Source organism: Centruroides sculpturatus, unplaced genomic scaffold (genome assembly GCF_000671375.1).
Source record: "Centruroides sculpturatus isolate CEXI.00-Female unplaced genomic scaffold, Cexi_2.0 scaffold311, whole genome shotgun sequence".
Classification (NCBI taxonomy): Eukaryota; Metazoa; Arthropoda; class Arachnida; order Scorpiones; family Buthidae; genus Centruroides; species Centruroides sculpturatus.
Window position 1 is genome coordinate 130976 of NW_019384505.1, and position 12653 is coordinate 143628.

At 29.7% G+C, this 12653-nt stretch overlaps 2 protein-coding genes across 5 annotated transcripts in view; one reads left to right on the forward strand and one right to left on the reverse strand.

The window, feature by feature from the left end:
- The window catches only part of LOC111622188 (histone acetyltransferase KAT6A-like), a 39985-nt gene extending 31085 nt beyond the window's left edge, over positions 1-8900 (forward strand). The window contains exon 5 of one of the 2 annotated variants that reach the window (XM_023364534.1): positions 5674-8900. In XM_023364534.1, the coding sequence (XP_023220302.1) occupies positions 5674-8202 (2529 nt within the window). In that variant the 3' untranslated portion in view covers positions 8203-8900. The remainder of the gene's footprint in view (positions 1-5673) is intronic. The other variant, XM_023364535.1, reaches the window with a different exon arrangement.
- Positions 8901-9591: 691 nt separating this feature from the next.
- LOC111622189 (redox-regulatory protein FAM213A-like) overlaps positions 9592-12653 on the reverse strand; it is a 36151-nt gene continuing 33089 nt past the window's right edge. For all 3 annotated transcript variants that reach the window (XM_023364537.1, XM_023364536.1, XM_023364538.1), the window contains one exon: positions 9592-9908. In XM_023364537.1, coding sequence (XP_023220305.1) covers positions 9793-9908 — 116 coding nt within the window. In that variant the 3' untranslated portion in view covers positions 9592-9792. The remainder of the gene's footprint in view (positions 9909-12653) is intronic.

Below are 12653 nucleotides of genomic sequence, written 5' to 3' on the forward strand. Positions count from 1 at the left end.
CAAAATAATATTAAAATCTTGACGAATGATATTGTGTATTTACAGATTTATTGGCATTTTTTTTTTTTTTTTTGTTAAAATTATTCAAAGAAATTAAAAATTAATAAATACTTTGATTAAAAAAGAAAAAAATGGCTTCAAATTGGATATAAACCAAAATTCAAAAATGGCCAGGACGATGCTAATAAATAATATTCAATAAAATACAAAGACATTGTTTATTCTATTTAATTGATTATTTTTATATTTTAGAAAATTAAATATTTAAATTCAAACTACAAAATAATATTAAAATCTTGACAAATCTAAAACACAAGAATTAGAAATGCTTAAAAGTGTAGAGTAAAAGATTAAAAATAAGAAATTATTATTATTTCTTAGAATTTAATTATTATGAAAAGTTATATGAATGAAGAAATTCATGTAAGATGATCATCTCTGAAATTTATCATTCAAAAAATTTTGTATCACTTGTTAAAATGCATTTATTTATATAGCAATTGACAACATCCATTAGTGATGAGAATGAATTGTACTGTAAACTATACCATAGTAGTAACTAAAAATATGTAAATTATAAATATAATAAGATTTAAAGGTTTGGTATTAAAAGAATTAGAAATAAAACATTAACATATACATGATCTTATGCTAAAATTTCATTAAATGCAAATAAATTTAATTCTTCTTTTGTTATATTTGTAAGTATTTTTTGATGATAATACCGGTACAAGATTAAGAAGAACGATGAAATAATTTTCACCAAAAAAAATTAAATTTATGCTAAAACATACAAATACATATATATTTATATTGCATATTAGTACCGAAAGCAGTTTTTGTTCAATTTATACATCAAACTTTAAAACATCATTGCTACATAATTCCGACTTTTGACATTTGAATGTCTAATTTCCTCTTGGAAATTGATACTAAGAAATCAGTAATTTATCAAGAAAACTGAATGTAGAATATAAGGAATAAAAAAATAATAAATATTTAAAAAAGACATGTAAGCTTTAAGATATCGGTGTCCTTACATAGCCATAACATTTTCATTCAAAATTACAGACAAAAGGTTTAGAAAAAATTTATTTTAATATTATTATAGATATTTTAAAGTAAAAATGCTAATTCTAAACAATTAAATTAAGTAGGATAATACAAATACAACTCTGCTAAGAGAAAATTGCTATAAAATCAGTCCAGAATATTTTTAAGAAATCAGATTTTAAATAGATCAAAGCACTAAGAATTCTTGAGATCATAATATCTAAATTTATAAGATATTGAGAGTTTTGACTCTTTACCAGAGAAATATGAATCACAAATCAAAACACAAAAAAGTTTACTTCATAATGGAATGTAAACATCTATAAGGAATGACCAGTTTGACCAATTCAGTATCAGAATGATAGGTATTCTAAATGATGCAATTATGATAAATATGTAACCCAGGTGATGATTCCAAGGTAATCCTTTGCAAAACTGGCACCTATTTATGTGATAGACACTTGAAGAAACTCATGTTGCCACAATAGAATGGAATAAACCCTAAACAATAATATAAATATAATAAATAATAATAAATAAATATTTGATCAATCTTATCATTTATGTATAATCTAGAAAGATGGAACTGAGTTTTAATGACAGTACTTGAGGATTATATTTCAACATGGAATAATGATAAAACTAATTTTGTGTTGATATGCTGTTCCTATTTATTAAGAAGCAATATAAATGATTCATTCAACATTGTTGGCTGGCAATTATTCATTTAAATTCTTGAGAATCTCTTAGTGTCACATTGCACAATTAATTTACATTGATTTTTTGTTTATTTATATACAGTCGACCCCCCTATAACGCGGGTTCATATATTGCGGTGAAAAAATTGCAACCGTATTCATATAAAGATGCTAAAAGAGACTCGTAAAATGCGGTAAAACGTCATCGCCGACTCGTGTCACAACAGGATTGGTCGAATCTGGACCAATAGTGGACGAGCAGCCGAACTACTTATATGCTATGGAGAGTTTAGACGGGTAAGTTGAGTTTACTATCATCTGTACAGTATATAAATTAGGTACTGTAAATCTAATACAGTACTGTAATTTTATACATTTCTTGTGAAAAAAACATTTCTTATTCAACGGCCATAAAAATTATTTCTATTAATGATGTCTCCAAAGTTCAACAAATTTTTCGCAGAAAAATAATTTATCAGAAAACACGCCCGCTATTTGGTGCGCTGNATGGTTTATATGACACATTTGTGAAGTGTGACAAAATCATCAATTATTTTCTTAAAAATGACCCAGTTTATGAATGAGCAGAAAAATTTGAGCACAGGATGAAAAACTTATTTTGTTATAAAACAATATTAAATGAAAAAATAAATTTGCAGAAAACAGCTAACTTTAGATTCATTTTTTGTATATCAAAACTCAGCAGTCAGTGAAAATGGTGAAACACAACTAGGCCCTTCTAAAATTCAGTTATAAATAATTTCTGATATTCAAGTATGTTAATAATAAATATTTTACATGTGTAAATAGGGATAATAAAGATTTCTTTCATACTTTTCATTTAGTTTTTCTTTACTGAAGTCCCAATTAAACATTTTTCATATGATTTTCTATGAATTTATGATCACTGCTGTACATAGATTCACTTAAAGGGGTAACTTTTTGGTCCTAGTTAGCCACATTAAATGAGGATCCCCTGTAAGATGAAATAAAAACTCAGATAAGAATTACTCATAATGTTTAATATAAATCAAACTTCATAAGAATGTTATATATTTTGTCTACAAGGACTTAGCCTATTAATAGGATGTATTGCACTGGTGTTTTGGCTTTAGCAATCAAGGAAAATATTTTATTCAGGGAAAACAAACAATCTTTATTAATTTTTCTATTTCCTCTTCAATTTTCTGTCTTTTGCATCTTCCAATCCACCGGAATTTTGGCTACATATTGTTAAAAATTATTACAATTAATTTATATGTCTCTATGTCCTTATTTTCTATTTGTTATATATTTTGTCTAGGAGGACTTAGCCTATTAATAGGACATATTGCAGGAAATAGAAAAATTAATAAAGATTGTTTGTTTTTCCTGAATAAAATATTTTCCTCGATTGCTAAAGCCAAAATACCAGTGCATCCTATTAATAGGCTAAGTCCTCGTAGACAAAATATATAACAAATAGAAAATAAGGACATAGAGGTGTATAAATTAATTCATAAGAATGTGTTTTACTTTAATAATTTAAATATATGATGATAAAAAATAATAGTACAGGTATCCCTCATACAACACAATTTCACTCTAACACAATTCAAAAATTGGAGGCATTCCCATACAAAGCGTTACAGTTTTTAAGTGCAAAACACTGTCATTTAATAGCTTTTTTATTTAAGCAAGCATGCATGTTGTCTCATATTTACCCACGGATTTTAGAATATTTAAATTGCCAATGTTGTTTTGTGCCTTTTGCCTAGTTTGCTTGTGAGAACCGATTGTACAGTTATTCTTTTTCCTTGTCCTAGCCTTCCTATAAACCAAGTGTTGCTATCTTTGGTGATAATGCTCTAAATGAACCCGGAAGACTGTTGTTTCGTTTTTATAGATTAAATTAAAAATTACTACAAAAAAACTAAATTTTTAAAGATCTCTTAGGCAAGTGCAAACAAATTAAAATATCACATTTTATGAAAAAGTATAGAAAAATCAAGATGTTACCGACATTTCATACTGGTATTAAGGTCAACAGGAAAGTTCAGATGACAATATTTTGCTGAATAGAAAACATCCTCATTTAATGGTGTTTAGCAGTGAAGAAAACATTTATATCAACATGCAATACTCTGATTGTCATAAGTTAATTATTGATTTCTTAATAAACATGTTTCTCTTAATTATGAAAAAGAATAATACACTTTTGCTAATTTTTGGAACTTTTAATGCTATGTTTTGTATCGCATGGATTCGCATAACACTGGACTTTTTCAGAACCTAACTACCATGTTATACAGGGGATAGTTATATCAATTATAATTATTATTTTAAAATATAATTAAATAGTAGCTTGTATTAAAAATTAACATAGAAAATTGTTCCATTCTAAAGTTTTTCCTTGTAAACAGATTTTACTTTATTACTGCTACTTCCAAATTCTTCAGTTTATATGTCCACATGTAGACAATGTAGAGAAATCTACATGTGTCCAAGTGAATCTATCCTTTTCTTGATTTTCTCCTTTGGCTTGTTTGCAAATTTTTACTTAAGCAAACCTTAACTTTTGAGATAATAAATTTAAATTTTATTTTATCATATTTTTGCTGTTTATTATTAATGTATTAACTGTTTAAAACTGTCTTATGAATAAATGTTTTAGAAAACATTCAGAAGTCAAATGCAAAGGAGTTTGCACACCAGCAGATATTGTTTACATCTTATGCAAAGATGGGTAGGACATAAAAATAGACAATAGTACAGTAGGAAGTTAGTTATCATTTACTATGTTTTACTTTTTGCATGCACTCTAAGTACATAAAAACATTACCTGATTCTAAATCAGAAATCTATATACAGTAGAACCTCGATTATCCGGACTAATTGGGGATGAAGGTAGTCCAGATAAGGAAAAATCCGGATAATAGAAACAAATACTTTAATTTGTCTTTTAATGATAATACAACACGTTTTCTTTTCGATGACATATCAGTAATATTAAAAATAAATACTGTATTTAAATTGTGATCAAATTTTCAGGAAACAAATGTTTTATTGAATTTGGACTACTACTGACCAGCGCTAACAGACTAGCTATTGTTTAAAAGGTCCTCTGGCAGTTCAAGAATACGGATTTTATAAAATAAAAAGCAGTTGGAACTGCATTTTTATGAATAAAAATTTGACAAACTATTTATCGTTTTATGACAAGTAAAATTTTTTCGTCGCGTTCTCGGCTTTTAAGTAATGCATAAACCTTCGAGGCGCAAGGCCCTTCGGACCGTGAGGCATAGGCAGTGGCCCACGTCGCCCATGCCTTACGCCGCCCTTGGTTATAGAAATGATGTAATTTGAATATAAATTATTTATAAATACACATGTCAAGTTATATTTTTATTACGACGCAAAATATATTTAAGAGTTTACGACCACTGCCGGGTGAGACTTTGAAACAAAAAATGTTATGCATTCCATCACGTACGTAAACAGTGTCGTAATTCGCCAATTGCAAATCATCAAATTCGTAAAATTTTTGTTTATTTTGAACAATCCGGATAATCGAAAATCTGGATAATAGAGGTCCGGATAATCGAGGTTCTACTGTAATTTTAAAAAGTTCATATCCTGTATGTTAAAACCAAATATTAACTTACAGGGTATGAATATAAACCATACTCTGGTCTTTATTTTACACTCTAAAGGGATACTAATGGTAAAAATAAATTTAAGTTAAAATTCTGTTAGGATTAAAGGATTTATAAATATTCTTAAATAATTAGTTTATACTACTTACTACATTGTAATTGGGTAGCTATATCAGTTATCCAATTAATTAATTAATCAGTTGTCTAAAAACTGAAAAAGCCAAAAATATTGATTTATTCTTAACCAAAAAGAAATTTAATATATATTAATTGATTTTTATTTTTAGCAGGAAGAACAAATACCATCAGAAGAACCATTACCAGAATCAACAGAATCTACAGTTTCTGCAGAAACTATTTCCTGTGATGTTAGTGCTTTGGTAGAAAATGAACCAGTAAGTAATGAAACTGAAATACAGAAAGAAGAGCTTTCTTTAGAAACATTAAATAGTCCTTGTAAAGAAAATGAGCCAAGCTCAGAAATTGAAAACAGCAATATTAATGAAAATGAAAGTTCAATGGTAACAGATATTCCTAATGAACATATGAATACAGATGATATTTCACATTCTAATCAAGTCAGTCCACTTGATGTACACAAAACACCTGAAGAATATTCAGATCACAACATGAATATTGTTACTTCAGTCAGTGAATCAGTCAATAATGATCAAGATTTAGAACAGACAAGCTTGAATAATTTTGAAAACAAAAATGACCTTATTTCTCTTAATTCAGTTAATCAAGAATCATTTTCACCTACTGAACTAAATGACAAAGTGAAAAGTTCAAAGGAAGATAGTCCAAAACAGAATGAAATTTTACAATCTCACGAATCAAGTATAATTAATGAACATTTTGAAATACCTTCTGTGCAGATGCCACCTACACCAGTAACTCCGCAGACTCCATGTTCAAATCCTCCCCAAAGTATTCAAAGCATGCAGCAGCAAGACCAATGTAAAATGAATTCTTTAGGAAATGAAAGCATCTTGGATCATAATGATCCATTAATGTCATCAGTTGCTGATTCTGTACCAGAAGATTCTACAATTGTGATTCAGGATACTATGGATTCTAATTATCAGGAAGGACTTCCTGAATTAAATCAAAATGCAGAAACTGTAGATGAGACAACTATAGATCATGAGCTGATATCAACAAGAAATATAACTCATAGAACGGACAGTCTCACAGATGAAAATCAAATTCCACAACCTCCTGTTTCATCTCCTTGTACACCTGGTACTGTGATATCTAAACATACACCGACTCCCCAAGAAATGGCTAATATGGGCGTGTATACACCTGATTCTTCTACAAACAGCGTAATCTCAAATGGAGGATTTAATTCTGTGGAAATTGATGCCGCACAGCTAGGATTGGAATCTCCAACTTCTATTAGTAGCAATGAAATGGCTCAAAATTCTGTTGAACCTTTACAGCATGCACCAACTCCACAACCATATATGGACTGTGCACAAATACAAAATAATACACAAAGTAATAACTTTTGTAATAATATTTCATCTAGTTCTACTCCACAGCAACCCATTGTGATGACAGCTGCAGTGGTAGCGGCACAAGCCGCTGTCGCACAGGCTCATGCTCAGGCTCGAACTCCAAGTGCTCCAATTATAGGAGGCTGTGCTAGTAGTACGATTCATAAACAGCACACAATTACAGCATCTGTTCTTTCTCAAGGTCGTATTCCTGTAACAGCTTCCAGTATAGTTCAGTCAAGCATGGTTCAGTCAAGTATGGTTAGTGTTAATGCCACAGCTGTTAATGCTTTGTTTGTTGGGCCAGGTTCAACAGTTGGTTCCACAGGAAATTACATGAACATGGCTGTACAATGTAACAACCCTCCAGCACCTGCTACTCCTATGGCTCCGGCATCATATATGGTTGGTGTACCTGTGGCAACAATGATTCAGTCGCAACCGGCAGGTCCAACGTTTGCGGCTACCCAAGTTCACGATCATCATCATCATCATCATCATCAGCAGTTACAACAGACTCCACAGCATTTGGCAATGGCAAGTCATTCTGCTGCTTCAATGACAGGTGCCATGCAAAGACTAACTCACATAGTTAATTTGCCAGGTTCTGCCGGATCGTCATGTCCCGTTACTTCCAGTGTACCGACAACTTTCCACATACAATCACCTAGTTACACTTACACTCCCACTCCTACTCCTACTCCAAACCCTCCATCTTCACAAGTCAGTACAAGTTGTAGTTTAGCAAAATTACAACAACTAACTAATGGAATAATGGATATCGTGCCTACTTCTGTCACGTGCAATACCATGACACCACCACCAAACCTCACTCCACCTTCTCCACAAATTAACATCACTCCTCCACCACAGATTCCTCGTGCCATTGCACCAGCCCTCGCCCATTTACAGCCACAAGTATCTCTATCTTCCAATCATCCTCATAATTACAATAAATATAGCCATCGATATTCTAGGCAGGTTCAGCGTAATCCAAATGTTGCTCTCAATCCAAATTTGGTAGCTGCAGCCAGCTATCAGACATTAAATGGGATGGGATACAGAGTACAACAGGCTGCTCCTCCTGGAGCAGCTATGTTAAATACAGCTGGATACATCACAAACACCGGCTTTATCAACCAAGCCCAATTACCTGCCGCAGCTGTACAGATGGGAATGGTTAACGTAAACATGCATCCTCAGGCTCAGTATCAGGAAACTGTCCGGCCACAGAATGCAATGTATACAACATACAGTTATCATATAAACAGCGGTCTCACACCACAAGCTTTAAATTCCGTAATGAGGCGGTAACATCCTTGGGAGTCAAGTCATTAGTTTTGGGCCTAGAGGACCAAGAAAGAATTGTATTCTATATATACATATACATATACATATATATATATACATATACAGATATAGAGATTATTATATATATATATATAATGTCAGATTCCGATTTGGCCTTAAAATGAGTAAATTTATAAATTAACATTACTTGTCGGCACTTCCCAATTCTGAAAGAAACGGGATGACATACCGGCAGAGGCACAAATTTTCACAATTTCAAAAAAGTAAAAACTAACATACACAAAAAAAAAAAAAAAAAGTCTGAAGAAAATGCTGTGAAAATTTCTTGGGCCCTTTGATACTTCAAACACGAAGAGAATATGGGTGCTGGACACAACTGTGAAAAGACTATATTGCCAAAACTTGTATATTGGTAGCAGCTATGATTTACTACTTCATGTTGTATCTTTTTGTCCATGAGTCCCATTGTAAATATCAATTATGTGAAGTCAGAGTGCTAATTTGAGCTTTGCTCCAAAAAAAATTTATGTAAGTATGCCATTGTAAATAAGCTGTAGATGTTGCTTTGCCCACAGTCTTTGCATTAGTATGTGTGTGATGGGTTGTTGCTTGCCAGCCATGTACATATTTTGCTATGCAGTGTAAATGAATGATTTATTGGAACGAAAGGCATCAACTAATAAATATTTGGCACTCTCTAAGATGTTTTCTTTTTTTTTTTTTAATTTTATTTTTGGTACAAAAAAATCAAATATTTGATACATTTTACAAATCAGTATTTTATTTTTGTTTTTTAGTTGAATTATTTTTTTTATTCAGAGATTCATGTGATATCAGCAAACTTACCCAATATTCATCTGTGGAATCGAGTCAATTATTATATATATATATATGTTAGTTCCAAAAAAAAGATGTTTAAAATGGGTACGTATATTGAAATTAGATGTGGGGATATGGAAGATGAGATTTTTTTATGGTTGGCTCTTATCACACTGTTACGCTGTTTAGAACTTAATCAGGTTGTCTCTTAATTTTATTCTCCTATAGAAGTTATTCAGATTGTGCATTGTTTCTGTTGTAGTGTGCTTTTAAGGAAATATATTGTTGACAGATTTGTTTATGAAGCAAACTAGAGTATATTTTTGAGTAACAGTTTTGTGCCTTCGTCAAACACATTATTCACAGTATTCGAGATATTTACATGATTCACACACTTTCTTTCACTGCTGTACAGATTTGCTGTCACAAATAAATGTGAATCTTACATTTACTTGACAAATTTTAAGTGTTATTTCTTAAATATTTATTTAACACATTACAATTTAATTCTAGTCCAGCACATCAGGCAAAATAAGAAGAGATTAAACATTAACTAATTTAAATCACACAATGTTAATTTATTTTATTATTTATTTCAGATATTTCTGCATACAAATTTGAAATATGATCTATAAACAGTATCACATTAATTTTCAAGAGTATAAAAAGAGTCAATTTACAATTTTTTTTTTGTAAGAGTATCATTAATATATTTACAACCTTTCACCTTATTTTTGTAATAAACATTAGCAGCAACAAAAAAGTTTCCATTATCTATGCAATTTCCTTAGCAGCAGATAATATTTCAGTAATATTAGCTTGATCTCCAAATTCTTTTTCTCTATATTCATATAATATGCCTTGGTTTCCTTTTCCCAAAACAAAGACACCTATTTTTAAAAAATTCAGTATTATTATCAAATATTTACTTGAAATTTTCATAAAAATATTAAAATTATTTTCTATTATGAAAAACTTTTAACTAAACTCCAACATATTAAAGTAATTAGAAAACATGTTTTCTTCTCATATCATAAATATTATATTGAGTATGAAAATTGGTTGTATATAAATTTATATATAAATAATCAAATATGATTCAAACTACTATTAAATTACTCAAAAGTCACCATAATTGCCAGTAACATACAGAAATGTCCAAAGAAAATATTACCGATAACATTATTCAAAGAAATTTTTTTATAAATATAGCACTTTTGCTACCAATTCCATGATCTTGCATCATTCAGAAGTTTTTGGTAATGTGCATACATCATTTTTCAGATTCTCTGACACTTCCAGTTAGTAATAAATATTTTAAAGATTATATTTTATTGTTGGTTCCTTACTTTTCCAAGAAATTATTTATCATCATTTATTATAATTAAATATGTCCTTAGATAGGTGCATCTCATAATTTCATAAAGATATACACAAGAATAAAAATTTTTTTCATTTTGAGTAAACAGTTTTGAAAAAAAATGAAAAAGAAAAGTTGCACAAATTATGTAGATTCAATGTCAACAGCAAAAGCGTTAAGATTAAATTATATATAAAACCTGCACAAAGCAACAAATGATATTCTATATTCCAAGCAATAATTTACTACCTGCAATAAATATCATTCTATACGTTTCATAATTGGATTATTCCTGATATTGTCAAATCTACTCAACATAAGTATCAAACAGCAGGCAAAGTAATAAGTTTTTAAATTGTTGTAAAGTCAGCTTTCCTTTAAAATAAATAACAATTAATTCAAAATAAAAATGCAAAATATGTTTATTAGTGAAATACATTTTTAAAACTTTGGATAGTTCATTTTTTTAAAATAAAACTCATAAAAATGCTGGATTAAAACAGGCAAATGCTGCTGAAATTTTTAAGAGTTAAAAAAGTAGAACAAAAATGGTATTTTATCTATCTTTCGTTGCATAAAAGATATATAATTTTCCATGTTGCAAATTTGATTTTTGTTCCAAACGTAATAAACCAGATCTAACGCTCCTATAATTACAAAACTTCACAGGCAAAAATTATGTCCGTAGTCTTTCTGAACTTGGAAAAAGTTTCTAAATGAAGAAATAACATAATATCTGTGAATTGAAATTATTACAATTTCATTTACTTGCACATACTACAAGTTATAGTAATAACTAAATCTAATTCTAATAGAACAAAATATGCAATGATTAATATAAAATTTTTAGCAAAACATTACAAAGCAAATTTTTTTACTATGACATTTCTTTACCAATCATGCAAGTTTAAATGATAATTAACTTGTTTTACAGGATTATAATACAAGCATAATTACATCATATTTCAGACATTGAAAAATTATTATACCATAAAATATTAAATTTATTTTTGTTACTATAAGACTGCTCATTATGATTGATGAAACTTTTGAATTCCATTTTCTTCCTACCTTTTTATTATACGAATATATAAAAAAACATGAAGACCTTATTAAATTCTAAAGTCAGAACAAACAAATCTGATTACCTTTAATTAGAGACATCAAATTAAATGATTTTCAATTAGTTTAACTAAAATAAATGTTGACTTCACACACACACAACTGAAATATTAATTTCAGTATTGAGGTAACTTTCTAGACTAAAGAAATTGTAGATGAGTCAGAACATTTTTTTTTCTTTATAACAACGTTAATGATATTGTTCTAAAGAAATCCAAAGATAATTGAATGAATATGAAAATTAAGATTTGTTCATAAAATATATTCAAATTTGTTATGTAGAATGATATTGTGTATTTACAGATTTATTGAAATGTTTCAAAGAATATAGAATTTGTTATTGATGCAAATTATATTTCTAGATTAATTTCTTTTAATAACATGCATGCATAGACTTATTGATGATACTTTTTGTTAAAATTATTCAAAGAAATAAATAATAGTAAGTAAGTGTATCTATTAATTTTTAAAGAAATCTTTATATTAGACCCTAGGTGGGGAATCTGCGGCCTCCGCGAGGTTCTTGTGCGGCCCTTTGCCACCTAGTACAAAAATGGTAGAGTTCGTTTCAAACAACTATTGTACATCAACGCCATGACAGTTGCGCGAAAAATCCCGCCAAAGACAGTCATATTGTAACATGACGTCAGAATACTAGTCTGAAACGGACTCTAACACGCATGAGCGAGGCTCTGGCCCACAGACCATCCGTTTCAGACTTGGACACTCAATGTTAATTTTTTAAAAAACTGTTTAAAAAGCGCTAGCAGCGCCAACTACCTTGTCTAAGAAGTAAACAAAACTCGGTTTCAGATCTCCCATTTGAGTGTCACACCTTGCTTTGGCTTCTCTGACTCGCATCTCTCAACGCTTCCCTGTTGCGATCTTCAGCAAACTGTAGTTAACAGTGAGTGCTTATAACAGTTACACGGTTTTATTGTATTTCTAGAAAGTATACACTTTGTTAAAGATATTATTTGATATTCGTTTTTTTATCCATCATGTCAAATAGTAAGAGAAGAAAATTAGGTGATGAAAACAGAACATTTAATGTAGAATGGGAGTTAGATTTTTTCTTTACTGCTGAGAAAGATAAAATGATGTGTTTGTTGTGCAATACAGTTTTAAATACTTTAAAAAAAAGGAATGCAAA